The 27727-nt window shown below is 37.1% G+C and overlaps 1 protein-coding gene and 2 long non-coding RNA genes across 8 annotated transcripts in view; 2 read left to right on the forward strand and 1 right to left on the reverse strand.

Annotated features, from left to right (window-relative positions):
- vav2 (vav 2 guanine nucleotide exchange factor) overlaps positions 1 to 27727 on the forward strand; it is a 194604-nt gene that overhangs the window by 149794 nt on the left and 17083 nt on the right. For all 6 annotated transcript variants that reach the window (XM_065244206.2, XM_065244208.2, XM_065244204.2 and 3 more), the window contains exons 9-10: positions 20967 to 21066; positions 26024 to 26119. In XM_065244206.2, coding sequence (XP_065100278.1) covers positions 20967 to 21066; positions 26024 to 26119 — 196 coding nt within the window. The remainder of the gene's footprint in view (positions 1 to 20966; positions 21067 to 26023; positions 26120 to 27727) is intronic.
- LOC135721758 (uncharacterized) lies at positions 1918 to 12600 on the reverse strand. Its single transcript, XR_010521556.2, has 5 exons — positions 12536 to 12600; positions 12320 to 12379; positions 10527 to 10565; positions 4922 to 5118; positions 1918 to 2965 (listed from the first exon to the last, which is right to left on the reverse strand). It is a non-coding gene; the product is annotated as an uncharacterized lncRNA (long non-coding RNA).
- Positions 3483 to 13644, forward strand: LOC135721759 (uncharacterized). Its single transcript, XR_010521558.2, has 4 exons — positions 3483 to 3798; positions 4950 to 5044; positions 5353 to 5388; positions 13514 to 13644. It is a non-coding gene; the product is annotated as an uncharacterized lncRNA (long non-coding RNA).

Here is a 27727-nt window from a genome sequence, read left to right on the forward strand (position 1 = left end):
GTCTTCTTTAGGCAGAATGGAGAATGAAGTAAAAAAAGTAGAAATTAGAATTTAATTTCATTTAGGTTTAAGAGATCCAGCAGTTTCCTGCTATTGCTCAAGTGGAAGGGGAGTTTACCCTAAAAACTTGACGCATCAGTTTACACATTTCTACAGTTTTAAATACTATATACACATGTCCTGTATTTTCTGGATGTATTCTATTAAAGAGACTAATAACAATTATATATGATCACTATAACTATATCTAATTGTGGCATGGTAACCTAAGACTTTTGCACAGTACTGTACTGTACATACCTGCTCCCCAGGTCACTGGTCCAGGGCGGTTGCTGAATCAGCTTGGTGATGTGCCATTTCCCTACAGTCTTCTTGGTTTGAAAACCACTGGGGCTTGACTAAGTAACAGACCCTATAACAGTCAGCTTATTCTAGTCATGGTACAGTACATTAGGCTCCGCATTAATAGGCATTACTGAGACCGTTAGTATCTGTATTTCTGTATAAGAATTCCACTTCTGCTGTGCTCAGCACAATTGATGTTTTATCCCAACTGGGACCTACTTAATAAAACCAAAGAGGTGTAACAAAAAATTATGACCTCACTGCAATTAGAGTGTGTGTGTCCTCAGAGACGAGAACTTTGGTGTAGTGTTCTGGTTTATTAAGCAGTCAGATGACCTTGCAGTACGATCTTAGAAATTAACGGTGCAGCATTTTTTTGGATTGTGATCTCCAGAAAATGGCAGGGTTACAAAACTGTCTTTTTACATGTACACATTACAAGAAATTAAACATGAACCTACTGCATTTATTGCAAAAATGTTACTTGCAACTCCAGTCGAGGATTTTTTTTTATTAGGTAATATTTTTTAAACAAACAGTAAAATGTTATATTAGCATTTTCAATCGAATCATTTGCACTGATACTTTTGATTAATTATGATTATGAATAGTTACACATCTTTATAATTTTCCATGTATATTATCATCTTAATTATGCAAATTTATAACCCTTACAGAAAAAGCACATGTATTTCACATGTGCAAAACACATGTGCTCACATGTGCAAAACACATCTGCTCACATGTGCAATACACATGCTCACATGTGCAATACACATGTGGCCACATGTGCAATACACATGCTCACATGTGCAATACACATGCTCACATGTGCAATACACATGCTCACATGTGCAATACACATGTGGCCACATGTGATCACATGTGTGTGATTTTGCACATGTGAAATTTAATGTGTGAACACATGTTAAAATCACATGTGACACATGAAAACATGTTAAAATCACATGTAGAACATGTGTTTTGCACATGGGAAATGTGTGCTTTTGGAACACTTTTGTGTGAATCACATGTGAATTCCCATGTGAAACACATGAGATCACATGTGAAACACATGCAAAATCCCATGTGAAACACATGCAAAATCCCATGTGAAACACATGCAGATTCACATGTGAAACACATGCAGATTCACATGTGAAACACATGCAGATTCACATGTGAAACACATGCAGATTCACATGTGAAACACATGCAGATTCACATGTGAAACACATGCAAATTCACATGTGAAACACATGCAAATTCACATGTGAAACACATGCAAATTCACATGTGAAACACATGCAAATTCACATGTGAAACACATGCAAATTCACATGTGAAACACATGCAAATTCACATGTGAAACACATGCAAATTCTCATGTGAAACACATGCAAATTCACATGTGAATCACATGGGCTCACATGTGAATCACATGTGAAACACATGGGCTCAAATGTGAAGCACATGCAAATTCACATGTGAGGCACATACAAATTCACATGTGAAACACATGCAAATTCACATGTGAAACACATGCAAATTCACATGTGAATCACATGGGCTCACATGTGAAACACATGGGCTCACATGTGAAGCACATGCAAATTCACATGTGAAGCACATGCAAATTCACATGTGAAACACATGCAAATTCACATGTGAAACACATGGGCTCACATGTAAAACACATGGGCTCACATGTGAAGCACATGCAAATTCACATGTGAAATACATGCAAATTCCCTTTCAATTTCACATGTGAAATGTGTGCTTTTGGAACATTTTTGTGTGAATCCCATGTGAAACACATGTGAAATTAGTGGATCACATGTGGCACATGTAAAAAAAATGGTCACCACATTATGCACATGTGATCACATGTGTTTCACATGGGATTCACACAAAAATGTTCCAAAAGCACATATTTCACATGTGAAATTTATTGTGTGAAAACATGTTAAAATCACATGTGACACATGAAAACATGTTAGAATCACATGCAGAACATGTGTTTTGCACATGGGAAATGTGTGCTTTTGGAACACTTTTGTGTGAATCACATGTGAATTTCCATGTGAAGCACAAAAAATTGTCATCACATTATGCACATGTGATCACATGGGTTTCTCATGTGATCACGTATTTTTTTACATGTGAACTTGAGAGTTAAAGTATATAAAGTAGGCCATACAATTGCTTATCATAACCCAGGACTCAAACTCACCCTTTGACCCCAAGGGTAAGCTATAATCTTGCTAAGATGTCGGTGTTATAAAATAAAGGCACCATGATGTGACTTTGACATAAGACACATTTTACTGTAAGGAAAAACTGATTCAAATGGAGAATTTATTTGCAAACATACAGAAAATTATAAGAAGTATCCAAACATATTCATAAAAAAACAAGTATCAATAAAATGCTGTCCATACAACAACAACTGTATATCTGAGTGTGTGTGTATGTGAGAGAGAGAGAGAGAGAGAGAGAGAGAGAGAGAGAGAGAGAGAGAGAGATGTGTCTTCATGCATGTCCATTGTTAGAGATGTGTCTTTATGCATGTCCATTGTTATATGTGCATCAGTCCTCAGATTCTCTTCCAGCAGGCTCCCTGTTTTAGGATAATAAAAATAAATAAAGATTAGAGCAATACAAGCATCAGTCTCTCTCAGGGATGCTTAACGATTAATCGCGATTAATCGTTAGCAGAATAAAAGTTTTTGTTTAGATCATATATGTGTGTGAACTTTGTATAATAACTTTGTATAAATAAATGTACACACATGCATGTATATGTTTTAGAAATGTTTACATGTGTATATACATTTGTATATTTTTGTATAATTTATATTATATATAAATAGAAATACTTAATATATAAAAAAAATTCTTAAAATTATACATGAATGTGTTCATATTTATATATATAAATATTTATATACACAGTTTACACACATATGTGATTTAAACAAAAACTTTTATTCTGCTAACGATTAATCGCGATTAATTGTTTAGCATCCCTAGTCTCTCTTGATAGCATTTACTTTTTCTTTTTGAATTTCAGGATTAGCTGTTTTTAGTTGTATGGTCTTTGTAGGAATGGCCACTCGAATGTGGCATCGACAATCGATTATGAAACCATGATCGTGTGGGTTTATTTATTTTTTGTGGTTATGGCAGCATTTGGTTAGCATTACAACTTTTAAATATTGATTATGATGAACTATGCATGTGCATAATGAAACACCTGTTCTTGTCGCAGGTCCTGGCATATACAGGTAGATACAACAATAAAATGCTCACTACTGTTTCACCATGCGAGAATGCATGAGAAAAGTCAGGAATCGATCAAAAGAATCAAAATGCGTGCATCGTAACGAATCCCCGGTTCTTTAAAGTTTTAATCGGTTCTAAAATGAAACTGATTCTTCATACCCAACCCTAGTAAGTATTGTTATTTGTATTTGTGTATGATCTTACTCTGCACTTATGGCGCTTTTCCATTGCATAGTACCCCACGGTTTAGTTTAGTTTGGGTCGGGTCAGCTCACCTCACTTTGGCGTGGTTAGCTTTTCCATCGAGTTTAGTATCACTTCCTAGTGGGAGGGATTATAGGGGTGTCGTTATATTTGCGCTGCAGACTGTGACATCATACAAGTGAGAGCATCATTGTACATTTCCATACATTTATTATTTTCTCAGTCCGCCACAAAATTAAAATTGGCCACCACAAATAGATGTTTGCACATCGCGTTTATCACTAACGTTACCTCTGTCTCACATGACAGTTTCTGTTCAAACACCGCGGCGTCAGTCGACGGCGCTCCGCTGAGCCTCAATGAAGTTGCATTTAAGCATATAATGCTGAAGTGCTCGATGTGAATGTTCTGCCAAAAACTGCAAGTTTGGAAAAAACTGTTATGGTGTTCCTGATTCTCAACTTGTGGATGTTTTTCATCGCTAAAAGGGAGTTTGGGAACTTATAGCAGAGCACAGATGACAACATGTTTGCTCGAGACAGCGCAAGCTAGCACAGGTAAAGCTAATCTACATTATAGGATGACGCGATTTTCTCAGACCAATCAGTGATCTACAGTGTTTTCGCATCACGTTTGGTATCAGCTCGAGTCGCTTTGAACCCCAACCGAGGTGGTACGAAAAAAAGTATCGGGTACTATGTACTGCACCCAATGGAAAAGCTCCAAAAAGTAAGCAGACCCGACCCAAACTAAACCAAACCGTGGGGTACTATGCAATAGGGCTGTCACTTTTTATTCGATATTCGAATATGCATTCGAACATGACGTGAAATATCCGTATTCGAACTATAAATAAACCATCCGGTTCTTAAAATGCCATGGGTTGCTAGATATTCGAATATATTCGGATACATTGCATGATATTCGAAACCGTTCGAATTTGATTTTTCTCAAAAGTGACAGCCCTACTATGCAATGGAAAAGCAACATTAGAATAGGAATGTAATAGTTAAAAAGAATAATATTTGTGTAAACAAGTTGGTAAACTATAATTTGCCCAAAACTCACAATATTGTAACATCCTTACCTATTACTAGCTTCACTTTCTCTGTCAGGACTCTGTCTTTGTTCACCAGTGGTCCCTTTTTTCCCTGTGACGGAGCATGTTGTCATTTTTTCTAAGGTGGAAATGGAGTCCATCACAGTTCTGGTGAGTTTCTTGTAATTCTCACACTTTTGGGCATAATCCAAGGTGACTGGGTTCAATTTAGTGACAGATGTGTTCTGTAAAGATAAAAAAACATAATCCTATATTAACAGGCCAGCCCACCTTGGAAAAATATTTTAAATACAATAGTGTAACAACTAAAGGGACAGATGACCCCAAAATAAACATTATTTACCAATTTACCATTATGTCAATCTTCAATATTGTGAGTAAAACCTTACATTCTGTTCATCTTTCAATCTGTTTATATTACTAGGTATTATAGAAATACCTTTCTTTGTGTTCCACAGAGTAACATAAGTGTATGGAATTGAAACGACATAAGGGTGAGTAAATGACAACAGAATTTTCTTGTAAGGGTGGACTTTGCCCTTAAAGGCCTGGAGAACTTTGTAGAATCTTTTGTTGCCCTGAAAGTAATAAGAACAAAACCTATGCTTCTTTAATTTTGCTCAGTACAACTAAGAGACAAACAAAGAATTGTGTTTTGTTTTCTCTTAACTTTTACTGCCTGTCTAAAATATACTTTTTTGCACATTAAAGCAGGGGTGCCCAAACTTTTTTCTACCAAGGGCCAAAAATCCAACCTGACTAAGAGCCGAGAGTTTAAAGTAAATGTTGCTGTGTTATATATTAAAATTAAAGTTGCCCTGATTCTCCTAATTTATAAATTTCTAATATTTAAAAAATAAATAAGCAAACATTACTTTGTTGCCAACAATTTCCCGATACGGTACATATCCAGATACAAGGCCACGATACGATGCACATCACAATACTATAATATTTTGAATTACATTTTGTTCAGAATTTAGTTACATTATTATTATTATTATTATTATCTGTTTATTATACATTGAATAAGCAGTGTTGTTACTGTTGTGTGTTTGACATTCATTTATTAGCTTTTGGGGTAATTCGTAGAAATACTTTAAGTAATACTTAAATAAAGTTTTTTTTAAAGCAGATTTACAAATATAGTGCCTTACTCTAAGCATTATATTTGTCTCTCATTTAATTATTCTATATCTATGAACAGTGTTGGGGAAAGTTACTTTTAAAAGTAATGCATTACAATATTAAGTTACTCCCCCAAAAAAGTAACTAATTGCATTACTTAGTTACTTTTCATGTAAAGTAATGCTTACGTTACTTTTGAGTTACTTTTGCGTTACTTTTTCTAAAGCTTGATCTCTTTCAGGCCTTGCAGGTATTTTTTTATGACTGAAAAGTTCTGCATTCAACAACAGTCTATGTAACCTACACCTCAAAAACACGTAGAATAATAATCTAGAATAATATTTTATTCTGAAAACTTCCCGACTACAGAGCAATGCATTCCATATAAAAATCTCAACATTACAGAATATTGAAAGTTGAACATTATGTACCCACACAAAAAGTACAAAACACATTAAGTAAATTCACTGTCCATTGAAATAATAAAGAAAGTAATATAGGCTAGTTAAATTGCCATTATGATTTATATTAGGGCAAAAGACAGATCTTAAACATTTAACATTTTTATCAACTTAATAAAGAACAATGGGATGATAGTGAGAAACAACATCCCTAATTAAACAAATCTTTAGCTTCAAAATTTGAAAAAAATCTTCATGTGACCTAAACAAATGTATAAGTTGATTCCAATAGACATCAACTGTTGAGTTTTCTACTAAGTGTTATTAAACCAAAATGTGTTTTATACTAAAAAAGTCCAGATCACTTTCTGCAATGCAAAGAACAAAACAAATGATCAACAAAGATTTGTGTGTTTTAGAGTATTATTATCTTAACACTATTCACTATTTCATCTAGATTTTATTTTCAAAGTAACGATTGTAGCGCAGCAGCAGAAGTCTCTCAAAACGCTGGTCTGTGAGACGGTTCCTTTTTGGGGTGAGGATGAGACTTCCAATACTAAACAGCCTCTCAACTGGCGCACTGGAAGGTGTGGCTGTGTTGGTTTTTAAGAAGACCTTTAAAATCCTGGGGAAATCATGTAAATTTCCCATATCACCTGATTTAAGGTATTCACATATCTCCATGTCCACAGTTGTTGCTTGTTTGTCATGTTGATTCTCCTCTTCAGGAAATGCAAAGAAATCATTTTCATGGTCTCTGCTTTCAGGATCAGGAGACTGCAGTGGCTCTTTTTGTTGTATCTCAACATTGAGAGCACGACACTGTGCTGACAGAGTCATCTTGATCTTGTCTTTTCTTGTATCATCCCTCAGCCAGCGCAGCTTGAACTTTGGCAGGGTTACCGCAGCAAGCAAAGCTTCCTCACTGTCAAGGATATTGCTAAACCGTGTCTTGATAGCCTGCAAAAAAAAAAAGATTAGATTATTTGAGTTAAACAATTTATAAACTAATAGACATGCATTCATACAAGAAAATATTACAATTATGTGAGGTAAGTAACAGATACATAAACATATTGACTTGAATGCACTGAAGAACTGAACTGAGCTTAATGATGACACCACTTTTCACAAAAGTTGCTTTATAGCTTTATTGAACTCATTTCATTATTGATGAACTAGAGTTACAGAACCAAACTAAATAAACACTAAACTGATTGTAACCTTATACTGTCTGTTTACTGTCTATTTTCATTTTAGAGCTGCTTTACAGCAGAATTGAATTCTGATTGCATCATTGAATCTTTGTATAAAGTGCTATACGTGATAAGTGATGCTTTGTATAAAGTGCTATAAGTGATAGGATAAAACTGTATTTATAAAACAACATTTTAATAATGATAATGCAATAGCCTATTAAAAAGACTTACTTGAACTATGAGGTCTGGGAGGTCAGCCATCATATGGGAGAGGCCTTCTTTCAGTCCCAAAATTTTGGCCATCAGGATTTCAAGAGTAGGCTGAAGGGTGCCATAGAAACAATCGTCCTCACCTTGAAGTATATCCAATGCCATACAGACAGGCTTCAGAACCTTGCAATATTCTTTTAAGAAATGATACTCTCTCTCCGTCATGCATCTAATGTCCAGGCGAGTGCAAAGTTGATTGAGGTCCACTAACGGCATGTCTGTGACTCGGGTAAGCGCATCATGAAACGAGTTCCACCTTGTAGTTGCAGGGACAAGCAACTTTCTTTTGCTGAATTCCCCCAGGATCTCAGATGCCACAGTTGACCGACTAACTTTTGACCACAAAGTTGAACATTTTCCAGTTGCACTCCTGTATACTGCTTTGCAATCTGCCTTCGCAGTGATAAATTTAACTACGTCGGTGGTGCAAATAAGGTTAAGTGTGTGTGACGCACATCGGTGATGAGGGGGGAGAACAAACCTTTCGCTGGTCTCACTGTCATCCCGTAAAACGTTGTGCAAGTCCGTAAAGACGACGTCGTCTTCATCATTTTCTGTTTCATCATCAGCAGCTTGAAACATTCTGAATGCTTTAACAAAGTTTGCGCCATTGTCTGTGACAGTTGCAGTTATTTTACCACAAAGAGCAAATGAGCTGTGAATTTGCTCAATCTCCGCTGCAATGGCATCGTATGTGTGTCTCCCACGAAATCGTTTGCAGGCGATTGCAGCTTTTCGGCGATGAAGACTAGCAGGATCGATCCAGTGTACAGTAATTCCTAAAAAACTTTTATTATGCGCAGTCCACAGATCCGCAGTGGTAGAAACATATTCCAGGTCAGCAAAGGTTTTCTTTAAGTCTGTCTCCATTTCCATGTATGCATTGTCCAAATAGCTTGTAAAGGTTTTGCGATCGGGCAGCACGCTTCCCGTCCTTCTGCCTGTCACTGAGATTTTGCTGATGATATTGCGAAATGTAGGCGCCTCTACAGTGGAAAGTGGCTGCATCTCCTCAACAATAAAAGCGGCGACTAATTTGTTGAGTTCAGTCGAACTAACGTTAATTGTTTTACCTGATGAACTGAAATCAAGCTTTTGTTGTTTAGCTTGAGGCGGGGTGCAGGTCGTATCATCCGGCGCTCTCTCGTCCAACTCTGTGGTGCTGTGTTTTGCATGGAGATGTTTTTTTAAGTTTGAAGTGGTGTTTTTTGCAGTTGACAAGAGTTTTTCACCTACACATAATTTACACTTGACGACAATCCCCTTCTCCTTTTCTTCCACAATTTCAAAATAATGAGAATATTTCCATCGCGAAAACGTCAAAGCCTGGCCTGCCATCTCCGTTTCTGTTTCAAACTGTTCCCGCTCAGGCGGGCGCGCACGCATAGAGTGCGTAATTCTACGTGACTACGTTCAGTTTAATTCAGTACATAATTATTTTTTAAATCGAATTAATTAAACTAAAAAGTAACTCACGTTACTTTTTTTTAAAAGTAACTTAAATATTAATGTGTACATTTATAAAGTAATGCGTTACTTTACTCGTTACTTCAGAAAAGTAATATTATTACGTAACGCACGTTACTTGTAACGCGTTACCCCCAACACTGTCTATGAATATATGTATACAAATGCAGTCAAACCTAATACTACTGTATTTAATAGAAGTTTGCAAGTTGTGCAGACCCGTGCGCCCTTTAACTTTAACTCTACATATTCCGCGAGTCATATGCGTATTTTCGATCAACAGCGATTCGTCATGCTACCTTCAAAAGTGCATCCGAATCGATACGGAAGGTGAGGTATATATGCGCGCATCGTCAGGCGTTCATGACGATGTATCTTCGTATCAATATTTTGAACACAGCACTACTGTTTATGCATAACTAATACAGTTTTATTTTCAAAGGTAACTGAGAAAATAATTTTGCCAATCATTTTTACATTTACATTTTCCTTTGTCTGTGTGCCACTCCCTCGACCTCCCCATTATAAGCCTATAGTGCAGGGTACCTGAGTTCGTTGAGTTTCGTGATGCACACCTTCAAGTATCCATGTACATTAAAAATAAATGTATTCATTTTAATTCCTTGCATTTAATTTCAATTTACATTTTTGTAATGTACAAATAAAACAAAAAAAATTACATTTTAAAAACTGTTTAATTAGAAATATGAACATCTGCGTCAATGATGTTTCCTTATCTCACGTGGCATGACATGCCAAATTAAAGGTCATTGGCCCTAGTTTGGGCACCTCTAAATTAAAGGGATAGTTCCCCCCAAAATGGTCATAATTTACTCACTTTAATGTTGTTACAAACCTGGATACATTTCTTTGTTCTGATGAACACAAAGGAAGATATTTTGAGTAATGTTTGTAACCAAACTGATCAGAGGCCCCATTGACTTCTAGTATTCTTTTTCCTATTATGGAAGTCAATGGGGCCTCTGATCAGTTTGGTTACAAACATTACTCAAGATATCTTCCTTTGTGTTCATCAGCACAAATAAATGATGCAAGTTTGTAACAACAGGAGAGTTGGTCAATTTCCCTAATTTAATTTTTGGGTGAACTATCCCTTTAAGCAAATGAATGTAAACAAAACAGGTTCTGTTTTATTTGGCTTACCTTTCATTGCTTTGCAGTTGAGTGTGAATCATCCACTATCTGAAAAAGAAGTGTATGGAGTGTTGAGGTCAGCAGTATTTTAAATAATGATTATGAAAAATTGCACATCTATCAGCTGTTTACAAACCCAGGTATTGCTAGTGCAGGAGTTTTTTAACGGTATGATAGCTAGTACCCCATATGATAAAGTTTTAGCGAGAGACCCGTTTCCTAAAGTTTTTATCCATATTTTGTAAAGAAACATTGTAATTATGTTTTCAGCAATTTTTTTACAAACTCAAATACTTTGCTACTACTGTGTATACGTTTACCATTTTTGATTTGTCTTTTCCCTTGAAATTTGCTGGGGAATCTCTTACTGTACGTTCACACCGCCGCCGACTTGAGCTTCCAAAGTTACCGGAAGTCATTCATTTACAATGAAAGCTGACTTCTATCAGCTGCAAGGAGCGTCAAATCCATCGGCGTCGCGTTTTGAGCGACCAGAGCATCAATCAAAAAGTTGAAAGAAGCTCAACTTTATGGTAATGAGGTATGACGGGGTTCAGCGGCAAGCAGCAGCAAAACACCAGCAACCAATCGGAATATAGCCTAGACATTCTTCGCTAGATGATTCCGAAGAAACATTTCATGGTGACAAAGACTTCAGAGCGGCCAAAGCGTCAACAAGCTTCCGCGTACTTATTGACAAATGTCCTTGACCAGGAGGCCTGAGCTTTTTTGGAAGCTCAAGTCGGCAGCAGTGTTAACGTACAGTTAGACCACAACCTGAGGGACCCCAGTTTGAAAAAACCGTGCTCTAGTGGACCAAACTGTCTATTACACAATGGCTCTGTTTACATGCACAAAATTTTGTCAATCCGACTGAATTTAATACGATTGAAAGTTACGACGATACAGTTTACATGCACCCTAAACACTGCAATCTGATTTAAATGTTCGTTTACATGTACATTATATAGAGTCCGAACCGACAGTCTGCACAAGCACACCGCCAGCGTTGCCAGACTCGCATATCAAAACCATCCGAATGGATGTTCAAAACTAGCCCAAAAGCCCACTGACTATTCACAGCCCAAATACCAAGAACTAAGCAACTAAATAATTTAATCTTTAACCCGCAGAAAAAACAACTGCTGGAAACAGTTTAAACAGTAGCCCAAATCTAAACTCGAAAAAAGCAGAGGACTTGGCAACGCTACGCTGCGGACAGCATCTCTCGTCGAGTTCATGCTTTATCTCTGGATAAAAGTTAAAACTGAGTTAGAAAGTTGTTCTTAAGAAGTTTTCAGATATAGGTAATGAAAACACACATTTTAAAAGGCACAACGCTATATTAATTACTTTAAGTAGCCTAATGTTTTAAAAGTACACATAAACGCTGCAGAATTTAGTACATTGCGTGCACAGCGTGTGACCCTATTAACGTTACGTGATGCATTACCTTGTTGTTGCATGTTTCTGTGACGAGAATCATGTGATATAAGAGGTAAATATAATACTTGAACTTGGAGCACAAATGTTCAGCGCATTTGCACAATGTATTTTTGCATCCGATTTAGAAAATACTATGATTCACGCGTTTACATGCATACTTTTCTCCTGCTGATCGGATCACAGATCGGAGTACACCACTTCAATACGATCCAATTTGCATCCGATCGTCCTCAATCATATTGATTAAGGTGTTTACGACTTTTCAATACGATTGAGCCATCAATATGATTACAAACGGATTATTTGGTTGCATGTAAACGTCCCTAATTTGGGGTGATACCGGGTTGCATATTCACCTTATGGTTTGAAGGAGTCTCATCCTCTTCGTTATCATCTTCCTCACGAGCAAATGTAGCCTTACAAAACACCAAAGCACATTTAAAAGGACAGAGGACACATGAGAGTAATATATGAAAAGATATAAGAAAAGAGACAAAATGAGAGCATGACAACGGAAATGTATTAAATATTTAATTTGAAGGACAATATCTCTCAATTATATCATAACATACCATTTGTTTTGATGTCCACATTTTGTGTGTCTTTAACCACTGACTGGTACTCTGCCTTTTTTTGTCCAAGGCTCTCTGTATTGAAGTAAAGCAAAAGTGATTATACAACAGTATCTTGCAGAGTATAAAATAATAACATAAATGAAAGCATCAAAATATTTATAGACTTTCCTTTTTAATAAAGGAAATTTATTTGTTAAAAATAAGTTAGCTGATTAACTTAAACCTATTTCTGTCAGATGAACTTTCCTGTCAGTAAGGAATCACCTATAAAAGTTAAATAAACGAATTAAATGAAATTCACTTACCGTTCACGTTGAGTATTTGTGCTGGAAACGCTGTCCAACCGCCTTTAGGCGGTTTGTTCCTCGTTGTCCACAAGACCAACCGTCTTTGGGTCACTTAACATTTATTGTCCTTCGCATATTTATCCAAACCAACTCTTACATGGTTTTCTTTTATCCATTTAATGAGCAAGGTTCAACTTTCTCGTCTTATTTACCTCAGACAGCAAGTTGCAACGGATAAAGAGCGCGAATCACATTAAACCAGATCAACTGACAGACGTCAAAGTTCCGCGAGAGCGATTTGAAAGCAGACTCCTCGAATCGCTTTCGCGATCCTTTGACGTCATCGTCAGCCTGTCAGTTCTTTTGGCGCCGTATGAAGTCGAAAAAGCCTTTTGACTGGATGATCTGGATGAATGAATACGACAGACTGTAAAAAAAAGATGAATACACAGAACAGATTGGAACCGCCTAGAAAAAAAGAGGAGTGTGTGCGCGTGTGTGCGTGTGTGCTTGCGCATGCTCACTGGGATTGGTTAAATGCGGATCAATATACCCCTTATTTGCACAGCAGAGCCATCAAATAATTCTGTGTTCCTTGGATATGCAAGTTTGCAATTAATGCATATTTTTTTCATGCATATTTTTTTCATGATAATGCACTGTAACTAACAGGGTGGCTTTTTTCCAGGTTGATGATGACAAGGTGATGACACAAAGGAGCTTCCATTGCCTTTATTGCAACTAGGACTGACAATAATGTCTGCAAACCCTTCTCCAAATATTAAGTCTTATTCTATTACAACATTGCCACCTGCCAGCAACCAAATATCTGTTTAAAAATATGTTGTCAATTTTTGTAAATAGATCATTTTGTCAAAATAAAGATTAAAAAAATCTGCCACCACATTTGTGTGTATATTGCCTTTATGCAGATTTCAAATGTATTTATATAATTTATCATTGGAACCAAAGTACACATTATCACACTTGTTGATGCACAGTAAAGCCGAAAGTTGATGTTTACGCAAACATTAGCCTACTTGTGGTTTGGTAACATGTGATCCACATGTTGAAACTATTGCATTATATAAGACATTTCTCACATGTGCTTTATGTTATAACATGTTCCACATGTGCGCTATTATGTTGCAGCATGTGGTGAGATGTTGTTCACACGTGGTAATATTGTCCACATGTGAGCACATATTTTCCACATGTGAGCATAAATTGTCCACATGTGAGCACATATTGTCCACATGTGAGCACATATTTTCCACATGTGAGCATAAATTGTCCACGTGTGAGCACATGTTGTCCACATGTGATAACATGTGGTCACATGTGACCACATGTGAACAACATGTGAAAAACATGTGAAATGCATGTGCTTTTTCTGTAAGGGAAGACAATAACAGTACAGTTTTCACTAATGGTCACTTAGAGTAGCATTTAACTGAATACGTAAGATTAGTTAAAATGTCATTGAAATAATCATCCCTGGCAGCCGGCAGTTTAGTTCATCATCATCCACCAGACAGCAAACTTTCAGAAAAGTCCACAGATTGACAGTACAAAAAATTTAAGACATTAAGTGAGCTTTGTTTCTAATTTTAAAGTCTTATTCTTTTAATTACTTGTTCTCCTAATGTGCATTAAAGACATTGTTCCTCTTTTATCTCATTCTATGCTTAAGACATCTAATTTAACCTCTACTTGAGTGCTTCCATAGATATCTTCTTATCTCTCGGTTGGGTAAATTACTTTTCCAGATGAGAATTACCTATTAGCCCCTATACGGAGGAATTGAGAGTTTGTTCTGCATTAGGTTCATTGAATACCGCAGCTTTGATTTGCATTCACACAGGGAGGGCTGATCTCTGCATTCTGTGATGTAGGTAATGATAATCACAGGTTCAGTTTCGATAATAACTGCACGCCCTGCCAGCCTCTCCGTTCTGTCAAACCTAACCATTTTCTCAAGTCCAAAAAGTCTCATTACCTAAAGCAACATTAGGCTGAACTCTGTTACTGTGTGTTTATATGCTATTTGTGCTGATCGAATTTGTTTAAGTTGGTGACAGAGATTGATAGCCTCCATAAAAATAAAAGCAAAGAATAAAGATAGAGGAGGCAGCCCTATTGTTTCAATTTGTCAGTTTGCATAGGTAATTGGCCCATTACAAGGCTCTTCCTCGAGCCCAGCGGGCAGCATCCCACAGAGCGAGCGTGACAGCACCGCCTCTCTCGCCCGCGCTCTTTTGTTTATGTAATTTCGAGCCTGTCACCTCATTGAGCCAGTCTTCCGTGGGTGCTCGCACTAACATGCATTTGGGCACGACATAGCGGCAGTTCAGCCCCATTCCTCCACACACAGAGCCACATCGCTGAAATCATGCTTTTTTACTATTTTTTTAAACCTCTGTGACTGCCAGCTTGACTGTACTGTCCATCACCATCTATAAGTCTATTCATCCAAATATTTTCACTGAACTGGCTGACCTAAAGAAAAAAAAATTCATTGAAGTGTCAATTTTCTCAAATGGCTTGAGAGAAAAATAGAAGCGATATAAACATATTGTGACATACAGTTAAAGTATAGAGCTATACAATTAATGTGGATAGCTCAGCTGAGATAGTGAATCAAAAATAATGGTTTTATTAATCTGTGAGTCACATAAGCCTATATATATATATATATATATATATATATATATATATATATATATATATATATATATATATATATATATATATATATATATATATATATATATATATATTTGAATACTATGATTGGATTTTATATTAACCTTATGGCAGAATTCCACTGTATTTAAAAGATGGGTATAATATTCCTTTACATTTAGTTTTGTGTACGATTGTCTTTAATATAGTCTCTGCATGACTGCATTTTCATCTAATGCCACATCCACAATATGTTTTCAATTACATTTTTTTCAAATGAACATAATACGACCAAACATGATATGGTCTTCATTCGTGTTAAAAACTTTTATTTTCGCTGGAGATAAACAAGGGTAAACACTTTTTACAATGGATGTGAAAGCGTCTCGTATTGCTTCCACATCACATTATGTAAATGTTTTAAATGTTTTTTAAGAACTGTGAAGATGTAATCTATCAGTGAATACACACCTTGTACTTTGACTTTACTTTCACTTGCTTTGTGCGATGGCTGCGGAATCAGGATGAACTTGAAAAAGGCGCAAAATAACGCAGAATAAAAGATGGGGCAGAGTCGAAGCCTATCGGCATATGAGATTAGATTTTAAAGGGACTTAAGTGATCCCAAATTTTGAAATCACAATTTTTTAGGGAAGCTGGAGGCTACAGCCATTGTACTGGAATATTTATACAGACAAAAGGCTGCCGGACACATATTAAAGTGCAACGGGCCGCATTGCACCCCACGGGGCGCCTGCCAAGTACCTTGGATCTAGAAGATTGGCGAACTTAGACAAATTTTCCATTTGCTGTATATTAAATTTCTTTGCTGTCTAAGAGGAACAGTTAAGACACTGCCATTTTATATGTTTTTTACTAATGGTTTTTTCAGACCGTCTCAAACTGGTTGTCCACACTTTTCTGACGGCTTGGAAAAGCCAGTTGGACGCTTAAGTGTGAGAACCTTTAGTTCTAAGAAAAGTGAAAAGACATCAGAACAAGAGAGGGGAAAAGGCTTTTCATTTTCTCATAATAAAATCTGACAGATTATATTTACATTTGGTGACATTAAGCATGAAACAAGGCTGGGTATTTTTGGCAATTTATTCATTTCATTAGAGCAGGATTGCGTCATTCGTCTTTGCAATTCTTCATCTGATTGGCATGTTTCTCTTTTTCATTATACTACGCACGGTTTCTCTCTCTTTCCTCTATACAAAGAAAGAAATGGCCAGGGGATTTGGCCGTTGTGCGCCTGCTATATTCCACACCTCCATCCATCGTTCCCAAAGCCCAGCTGCCTTTAATTAATTGTGTTATCTCCTCTTGTAAGTCCATGTGACCTTTTGTGGTGCTGCATTCCATATAATGAAATAATAGGGAAGCTTTCAGGACCATTGATGCTGTGAAGGGCATATCAAATAGCGGAAATACCATCCTGTTTCACGCGAAGTCATCAAACTGCTTTCCCCAACTTAAGAGTGAGGCGCTTTCAAAGTCATTAACTCTCAAACAGAAGTTATCCAAGCTAATTTGAGAGTTGCAGAAGTACATTATTAGTTGGTTTGCATCAATACGGAGCTGCTTCACTTGACTTGTGTTATAGTGGAGGTGAGGGGTCTTCAGTGCCGCGTGTCAGAGACTATTACTTCTCTCGCCTGCCTGTCACTTCCACTTTGCTTTGCGTTTTCCTCGCTGTCCCTGTTTTTTCGGATGGGGACAGATGGAAGCTGGAAGGAGAGCACCAAATTGTGTTTTTTGTGAAATAACATGCATGACAGCTTTGCCATAATGAGAAAGCCGGTGCAGCCGGCAAAAGCTCCATAAAACAGATGATTTCAAAAAGTGTGTTTACAGTACACAGCAAAAGGCTGTTGCCCCAAGAAATATTCACACTTAAGCAACCCAGTGCTTTTTTATATCCTCCTTCATCACATCCCACCCTCGCAGTCTGAAGTTTCCGGGATGGAGGAAAGCATGCTGAACTTTTGAGCTAGACCCTCAGTAGCCTTGACTTTTTGTTGTCACAGTTGTCAGACTGTTGCATGTCTAAAATCGAAAACAGAAATAGGATTTTTTTATTTCAACACCTTTTCTCAACTCTTTCTTCACTCTGTCTGATGGATGCTGATTGTTTAGCACTACAAGCTAACTACAGAAATAGCATCATAAAGGCAATGTTTACCATTAACAATGTGCATTGCTTTTGGCTGTTAACTTGTTTCTCTTCTACGCTGATTGCATTTAAAACACATAATTAATGGGTCATTAAAGGGTCAGTAATGATCTTCATTGAACGCACATGCAAGCTACCATCAAATCTGCTCATAGGATGTCCACGCTAGACTTCACAACATCATTTCTAGGTTTTGTAAGATTTTAGTTCATTGGTAATGTGATGTTAGCTAATTTATTACCATTAGATGCTTGGTGCAAATGGGGAAAGCACGGACTGAGTGCTTGTATGAAATGATGTCCATTAGAGGGCCATGAACAGGGATAAATTGCACATAAATTCACAGCTGTAGCCTTTAAAATGACTTGGATGTAAAAATGGCGTTGAATGGTGTTATAAAAAATTTACAGTTGGATTTTTTTCTCATACTTTATTGATCAAAGCCGATGTGTCATACTATACACTTTACAAGCCATGATACATGTTAACCCTGTGTCTGTTGAGTATATTAAGTAGTTAGGTAATGTAAAGTATTGTGTTTAACCATATTTTATGTATCAGTGAAGTATTTAACAAGTTTATTGAAGTCAAATTGATTGAATATAAGATTTATACTTTGAAGAACTTATATATATACATATATACAGCACATGCCAAAAGTTTGGACACTCTCACTCGTTCTTTATTTATATATTTTTCCATATAACAGAATAATAAACAAACTTGTCCAAACTATGGCATAACACAAATGCAACTGTGGGAATTATGTTGGTGACTGAAAGCATCCAAAATAAATCAAAACTCTGTTTTTTTTATCATCTGAAGTGCAGTCACCCTTTTTCTAGAAATTGCAAAACCATACTCATGTCATTTTATCAAGAAGAATCTCATTTTATTAGATTTAATCCGGGCTCTTATTAACAGCTTTTTCTGTAATATTCAGTGCAAGTCATCTATTTCAAAAAAAATATTTTAAAATAAAATGTTAGTTTTCTAATAACAGAAATTAATCTGTTAGGCACATGTAAAGTTTTTTTCTACAAACGTAATGTCATGCATTTAACTATACACCTTCAGATTAAAAGATATTTAAAATCATAGTTAACATTTTAGTCAAGTGTGTCCAAACTTTTGGCCTGTACTGGGTATATATATATATATATATACTGATAATACTATTATACTTATTATTTGTATCCGTACTGTATAATTCCATTGAAAGTATTACAGATACTTCATCTAATCTAACATTACATTATTCCTCCATTTGTCCTACATAGAACTCTGTCTCTTCCCCACAGTCCTTTTTATGAGGCATCTGAAACATTTAATCTTGAAATTGCCTTGTAAAGAAGACCTTCATGTTCAATTATGTCTGTGACATCTGTTATTACAGCTAATTCCCGACACCTGCCCCTGCATTTTCAATATGCTGTTGAATGTGCCTATTGCCTCATAATTGTACAGGACCTCCATTAATCTCCATCAGTCCATTTCCATGAGGAACCAAGATGTCCTTTTGTTCCAGATTAGCCTTTAATCAGGCCTGCTTAACCCAAGGGCACTAAGACCCAGACATAGAGCAGAGCAGCAGGGAAGCCCCTTTAGTACTACAAGGGGAAATTCATACTGCAGTACATTTTCAGTTCGGAAATCTTACCCTTCCTGATACGGTAGCAGGGCATAGCAGGGTCGCACACATATCAGCATAGGAATCACAAAGGAGAAGTTTAGGTGCTTTTGGTCCAGTACTAAAGAACCCAAACCTCTCCTATATTGCTATGCTGATATGTGAGGCGCCCTGTTACTTTTTTAGTCTACAATTATGTTCCCAAATTTTCTCAAGCAGCATCTTAATTGTCATGAAACCTCATATGCTAGACAAATACACAATTCATTTTGAAATGCATTAATGTGATACTAGATTAAGCAGTAAAGTATTAATATACTGTACTAATAATTTCAACTGCACTAAACTGTGTTACATTCTAATTTTAAATAAAGTATATGTTATTTATAATCAACATTTACCTTGTGGCTTTCACTTTTCTAACAACTTTTGGCTTGTATAATTACTGCAAACAAAGAGATTGAATTAAATCTGAATTGACACACTGATTTAAATTCAGACTAAAGAAGGTCAAGCACATTACGTTCTTCGCTGCTCGAGCACTGAAGAAAGCAATGTGCTGAAATGTTTACTATTTTTTTTTTCATGCATTCAGTATGCATCTTGCATTTTTGCACCATGCAGTTTATAAAATAAAAATAATTTTGCTAGATTTTCTTCAGGCTGTGTTTAATTCAGTATGCGGCTAGCAATCTTTTTGTTTGTTTTGTTTGTTTTTTTAAAGCAAAGCAACAGGATTTCTGTCTAGTGGGAACATTTTTTTTCTAGTTTATGTGTATGATTTTCATAAAACACTGTCTTTGTAGGGAACAGAGCGTCTGAATTGAATTGCAGTCCAGTAGTTCACTTCAGAGACCAGACTTAATGAGATTTTGGCTGATTATCATCCATTCGCTCATTAGAGCACATCCAGATGTGTTTTTCCCTCATTAGTAGACGATGCAGTTTGGATTTAGATCTGCTTTATCTTTCTTTGATAAGCCCTCTTGTCTTGACTGGTTTAAGTGTTTTGGACACTTCTGTGGGATTGCAAGGTTCAGTAAGTTTCACTCATATGACCAAGGACCATTAGAAGCAATGATTATATCACATAAAGTAGGCTTGGCTTAAACACAACCACAATTTAGAGGCAGGCAAGCCAAGAGTATCCAAGTGTTTGAGCTTGCCAACCGTGCTAGTGTCCTACTTAATTCAGAGGCAAAAATCTGTGCCACACGTGGTGCCATGTTCTTGGCAAGATGACTTTGAAGTGCTTCCAGTATGTGCCCGTTTCTGTCAGGAGTACATTGTGAAATCTAATAAATGTGCCTTGATATTCTCAGGATTTTATTTAAAATGCTTGGATAAATCTGACCTAGACTGAAAATTTGCATCTTGCTTCAAGATTAGTTTTATGCAGTGATGCGTAACAAGTGCATGCTGATTATTTTACTCTGATAAAAGATGTACTGTAAGTTTATATTGGGCTGGAGTATTAAATATGGAAGGGAATAATTACTTGTATGCTTAAAATAAAAGCATACCGTAATTCCAGTGTTGCAGAACATTACATTTGAATTATTGTGATCTTAATGTTGAGAGTGTTTTTTATTTTTGGTATTTTGTGATAGTGCTAAATTCAATTGGATAACACTGATCTCTTTTTTACAGACTGCTGATTTATGGCCAGTACTGCAGTCATATGGAGAACGCTCAGAAGACACTGGAAGAGCTGATTGTTACACGAGAAGATGTCAAGTGTAAAGTGGAGGCAAGCACTTACCATAATCAAATCCCTTGTCTGATGTCAAATGATAGATGGATACTGTTAGGTGTTAATAAGAGAAAGTGATTGAACTTTATGAAGGCAGCATAATGTTATGCATTTTTGATTAGATATGTTATGTGGTATCTACACTCTCAGAAAAAAGGTCCATAAAGTACAAAAGTTTGTCACTGGGGCGGTATTTTTTCAGAAAGGATGTAAAAATACATATTGGTACCTCAAAGGTACACATTGGCAGTGGCTGCTCGTGACTGCTCATCCGAGGGGCACAAATTCAAAATAAGTGTTCGGAGTGTCATGTGTGTTGATTGCGTTTTCAAAATATGTGTTTGTTGTGTCATGTGAACCATGTGTTTTGTCAAAATAAGTGCCTGCTGTACGCGCATCAAAACCGTTTATTATAAAAGAGACGCTCACGTTCACAAAATACACGCAAGACACTCCCTTAACTGTAAACTCTGATTACGCATGAGATTATGCGAGTATCTGGCAAACGCAAGTGTCTCTTTTATCATAAACCCTTTAGACGCATCTGCAGCAGACACTTATTTTGACAAGACACGTGATGCACACAGGATCACTTCATGCGCAGAACATATATTTTGAAATAAGGAACCACACACATGACGGGCTACATACATGTTGTGACGAACTTCGCATCGAGTGCCCTCGAAAAAAGAAGTCACTGGCCGCCACTGCACATTGGTACCTTAGAGGTGCATACTGGTACCACTGATAAATAATACATATTAGGATGTTTTTAAAAGGTACTGTCCCAGTAACAACTTTTTTCCTTTTTTCTGAGAGTGTTATGCAGGGCTTGACATTAACTTTTTGAGGAACTTGTCCTTCGGACAAGTACATTTATGTTTCACTTGTCCATGCACAAAAGTCACTTGTCCAGGTAAAGATTTATAATATTATGTATTTTTTTGTGTTTTGCTAATCAGTGGCGGCCCGGAGCCAGGAATTTTTCATAGGGGTGGCCAGGCAGGGGCCAGCAGTTACTCTGGGGTGGCACATAAAATCTCTTATCATCCAACCTTAAAATACTTTTAAGTATTATAGGTGCATTAATCACAATGATGTATAACATACAATTGCTACAATACTTTAATTTCAATTAAAAATGAATTGAGATTAACATACAATTTATAGTCATAATTCAACCTCATATTTTTTTAAACTATTTAATCAAATAAAACTTTTGAAATTTACTTTGAAACCAGAATTTATATCTCCAATTGCTGAAAAAACTATAGAGACCAGAAAATCACATGAATTTTGTAGGCCAATGAAATTTATTTAACTAAGATTCATTTGGCTGCTTCTTTCTGAAGAAGGATGCTATATCTGCTGCCTTTCTCTTCATTTTTCCCACATTTCAATGATTGTCTGACATTAAAACACTAAAGCAAAACATTAAAACATTACCGTGTTTTAAAAAACTTATTAGGATAAATGTATCTAGATTATCTGTTAAATCAATCTTAATCATAGCATTTACGCTGTAATGTTTGTGTGGGATTTTTTTAATGTACAGTGACGAACTCTGTCAGATTCAAATCGGCTGTCGCGCGGCGCACACAGGCAAGGTTTTAAGACCATTATGTGTTTTACTGAACTTTAGAAGAGAAAAATACGGACTTTAATCGGTTTTTTTGACACACAGTGATGAAAACGCGGTTGAAGTGCTTGTCATTTATATTCACGCCGGAGCCTGAAGAAACATCACTCTCCACTCCATGCTGTCCCGCGCCTCCGTGTTCGGCGATCAGGTTTCATGCGCGCGGCTGAGCGCAGCTTCTTTAGTAACAACATAAGGTGTAAACGTGTGTGTGTGTCGGCGCGCTGCGCTCTCTGTTCAATATTCCGCTTGGTATTTGCGCTGCGCGTTCTGCTCTGTCGTTAACGGCACATAACGTTAAGTAACATTGTTTGAAATTTAACTTGTCCTCCAAAAAATCCACTTGTCCCGGACAAGCGGACAAGCATTAATGTCGAGCCCTGTTATGTTATTATTCAGGAGAATAGCTATTAACGTATCCACCATTTCATTAACTACGTATAACTAACTTTCTAAAATTCTTTTCATACTGTTGCTACGCCATGAAAGTTAACAAATTATAAGTACAACGGTGTAGATTTTAGCAGCATCTAGAGGTGAGATTTTGAATTAGCTCAGTCCACAGCTCACCCCCCTTTTTCGAAATGCATAGAGAAGCTACGGTAGCCGCCACAGGACAAACATGTCAATGCCTACAAGACAACATAGTGACAAAACGCGCTCTGTAGAGCAGTTTGTCAGTTACGGCTGCTGTAGAAACATGGCAGCGACTTCTATGTAAATGAACCTGCAGTGTATGTAGATAAAAACGGCTCATTCTACGGTAATAAAAACAATACAGTTCATTTTGTAATGTCTTTATACATCACTGATAATATATTTATGTATATCACATTGCATTTCTGTCAAGAAGACCTTCTAAAAGTTGCACAGTACACCTTTAATAGCGGTGCTCATTTTAGCATTCCCTATGCTAAGAATGAAATGTTGTAAAATCAACCATACATCATTTACTTGAATGAAGCCTGACAGCACAGGGAGCTACACTGCGACCAAAATGGTCGCATATGCGACCTTTTGAACTGCCGTTGCGACCCTAATTTTTAATGGGTCGCAAATGTGCTACCTAATGTTTTAGACAATATGCTATGATTTACTATGAGCATTTATTAAAACAGAAATGTGGATTTTAAGAATACGTTTTATAACATGCTCTGAGCCATCAACACGTTGGCTTCATTTTGCGTGAAAGCACGTCGTGTCTCTCCCTATCAGTGTGCGTTTGCGTGCTCTCTTTTTCTCAATGAATTTGGTGCGACGCAAAGCAAGCTCAGTATATGTTTCTGAACTTGAGCAGAGGTATTTCTTCACTGAGGACGCGGGACCCGTATGGTTCCGGGTTTATATTTTAAATCGTCTGTCGGGTCCGGTTAGGTCCTAGTTTAATTACTTTGGGTCCCAAGTCTGATTAATGTTGTGTTTATAACCCGAGTCGATCGGAAAACGGCCATGAGCGCTATCGCGCTAAAGCTCGAGTGCAGATTCAGCGTGCCTCCCGTTTCTATGGCGATGGTTCTTGTTACGACCACGCGCTGCATTTGCTTTCTCACATTTTTTTAATGATCTTATTATTAATAAACCATATCTTTTCTAAAACCATATCCATATTAAGTTTGGACAGAGATTGTAGCAAAAAGCAATGCTAATGTCAAGCCAATTGCACTGAACGAGCAAAGCAATGTAAAGTCTGTCACCGGGACAGCAAGTAGACTTTTAAATCTGAAATAATGAGTGGATTAAGCTTTTTAAATCGGCAAGAGAGAAATAGAAAGATAGAGCAAAAGCAGTAAAAGTGCCTATCTAATAGAAATTATTACCATTATAACATCAGTCATAACATCAGTCACATTTATAATCTATAGACCTGCACTGTCTATTAATATACTATACATAGTATTGTATTATATTGAGTTTGATAAAAGGGGTCTAATTGCTTCATATATCAGTGCAAAAACAGTAAGTGTTTTCGTGGTGCTTTGACAAACAGTGTCAGCTTTGTTAATAGCAAAGAAAGTTTGGGGTGGTTAGATTAATGAAATATAATGTGAAATTAATATTAATTTTCAATGAATCAAAGTATTGTGTTGTGTCACACATTATTAGTTCTACATCACATGTATAGTAGACCATTATTTGTCAGTGGGTAATAATTGCCCTTTTCACCGGCTACCACCACCAAGTACATTTCAGATCTGTGGGAAACACTGCATGTGGTTTAAAAGATGGCAAGTAAAATAAAAAGCATATATGTATGCAATACAGTTTCATTATTGTTCATTATTATCCAGAGCGCCTTAATATAACTTGAAAAAAATATGTGCGACCAAATCATATTTTGCGCCAGTAACTGAAAAAGTTGGTAGCGCAAGTGCCACCAGTGGAAAAGGTTAGTGTAGTTCCCTGCAGCAAGTTGCCTAAAAGCACAGTTAAGATCCAACAAGCTCAAAATCGACTAAACCGCATAGCCCTCGCTGTTTTACTAAAATTGTACTTTGTAGTCAGCCAGTGCTTAGCATTGAAGCGGGATCGCAGCCTCAAAGGAAGCTCTTTTAACAGTTCTTTCTCACAAAGACCGTTCCGGTGGTCAGCATCCTCCCGCAGCAGACTGCTGTTGACAGTTCTGGGACATGAACTAATTTCTCCCTCTGTAATGCTGCTCGGGATGCAAAAACTACCAGGCTCTTTTTGTTGCTGACAGTCAGAGTTGGTGTGGGCTACTTTAATGACTCCAAAAATAAAGACCAACAAGGGAGGAAGTTACTCAGCCATTATTCCCGCAGGATTAGTAAAGATTACAAATAAAATCACAGCATTCACAATTGTGTACACGCTTGTTGGCAAATTCACACAATTATCACCCAGTTATCCTCTGAGAGAGGTGCTTTGTAATCAGTCTCACTGAATTCAGACCGCAGTTATGAGACCTCTTGTGCGGAGACTAGAGGCTCTCAGGGTGGATTAGCCTGACATGTCTCATCAGGAGGGACGTGGAGTCACTGATAGTCATAGAGAGGGATGAACCTCTTTCTCAGTCGATTTTGAATGTCAAGCGTGACAGTAACTCATCTCTCACGTGCATGTACGGGAAGATTAAAAATGAAGGGATTAACACATAAGTCAAGACTACAAATCCACTGTGCAGAATAAAGCATATTGAGGTTTAAAGATTATGTAATACAGTGTGACAGTTTAAAGACAGCGTAAAAATTGAATTAACCTCATTTTTAATACAGTAAACGTACTTGGTCTAATTGTGTTTGGTTTATCAGTGTATGCTATTCTAAAAAAAACTGTTGCACTTATCATCCACCACAGGAGTGCACTATGAAGGTCCAGGAGGGCAAGTTCAAGTTACAGGATCTCTTGGTGGTTCCTATGCAGAGAGTTCTCAAATATCATCTTCTGCTTAAGGTAAGAACCACTGCACAATTGCTATGAACTCAGCTATTGTTCACCTATTTGGTTATTTAATGGTTACTTCACCATTTCAATAAACTTTTAATTTTGATTGTAAGTTTGAAAGCAGCAGAACACCCTTACATCCTCTTAACCCCACAATCCCATAAAACATTCAGATCACTTTACCTTACCCAAGCCTCAACAAGACCCATGTGGCTGCCCAGTCCGGCCAGCCGCTGCTAATAGACATCATGTATAAAACAGGACACCCTGCATGATACAAACCATCATTAATTCACAGCTGACATTAATAATGGATACAGAGAGAAAGAGTTGGACGTGGGACCGACAGCACTATATAGCAGAGAGGAAAGTGAGGTTGGGGGGTTGTTTAAAAACGGGCACACCGCTTTTCCTGAGCCTCCGGATACAGTGACACTGTTTAAATCAGCCATGCCTAAATCATATTATCCGCACCCCATTTCACCCCTCCCATAGCTTCATGTCTCTGCATTAATACGCTCAAACCCAAGGGATCTGTGTGTGTGTGTGTGTGTGTGTGTGTGTGTGTGTGTGTGTGTGGGTTGGTCTATGTGGTTTACGAGGATGAATAGTGTATAATGACATGTTTATTATGCTATAAAGGTGCTTTACGGGGACACAGACAGTGTCCCCATAAACGGAAAAGCTAAAAAAACATACTAAATGGTAGTTTATCATAGATTAAAGACTGGCAACAGGTTTTTGTGACATTGGGGTTAGGGACTGGGGTAAGGGGATTAGAATATAACAGTTTGGACAGTATAAAATGCATTGCGTCTATGGAGATGTCCCTGTAAACCACATACACCAACGTGTGTGTGTGTGTGTGTGTGTGTGTGTGTGTGTGTGTGTGTGTGTGTGTGTGTGTGTGTGTGTGTGTGTGTGTGTGTGTGTGTGTGTGTGTTCGTTCTTGAGATTGTGTGTATTACTGGCAATTTGTTGAAATGGTAATGTACTGTATATATGCAGGAACACAAACAAACAGCTTGAGCATGTGTGTGGCATGTGTTTCAAGGTACATGTGTGTACCTTTCAAGACGTTTGATTGTGTTTGTTATTTTGTTCTTGTCTGATATTTGTTATCACACTACATCTTAAATGAATCTTTCCTGAAACAAGTTTCTGCAACAGTCACCGGTTATTGTAGTTTTCAGCCTTTTAGTTCGATTGAACAGGGTTCCCACGGTTCCTTGAAATCCTTGAAAGTTTGTGAATCTGGGGGAAAAATTCAAGGAAGTTTTTGAAAATATACCATACATAGAAACAGGTCATTGAAACTGCTTGAATCTATTTTATGCAAGAAGTTTTCTGGAAAAAAAATCCATATTATTCCCTGTGTAGTGTAGGATAATATCATAAAAATTCTAGATTTTTTAAGCACACGTGCTAAACTGTTCGCTTTAAATGCTTATATCTTCTGTATGGGAATGTTGATTCATACCAAAATGCTTTTTTGCATAGTTGTGTTTGACACATGAAAACGTCTCGGGTTACGTATGTTACTGTTGTTCCTTGAGAAGGGAATGAGGCGCTGCGTCTCCCTTGCCATACTTTTTGCGTCTCTGTAACGCCGCCTTT

Source organism: Paramisgurnus dabryanus, chromosome 18 (genome assembly GCF_030506205.2).
Source record: "Paramisgurnus dabryanus chromosome 18, PD_genome_1.1, whole genome shotgun sequence".
Taxonomy (NCBI): domain Eukaryota; kingdom Metazoa; phylum Chordata; class Actinopteri; order Cypriniformes; family Cobitidae; genus Paramisgurnus; species Paramisgurnus dabryanus.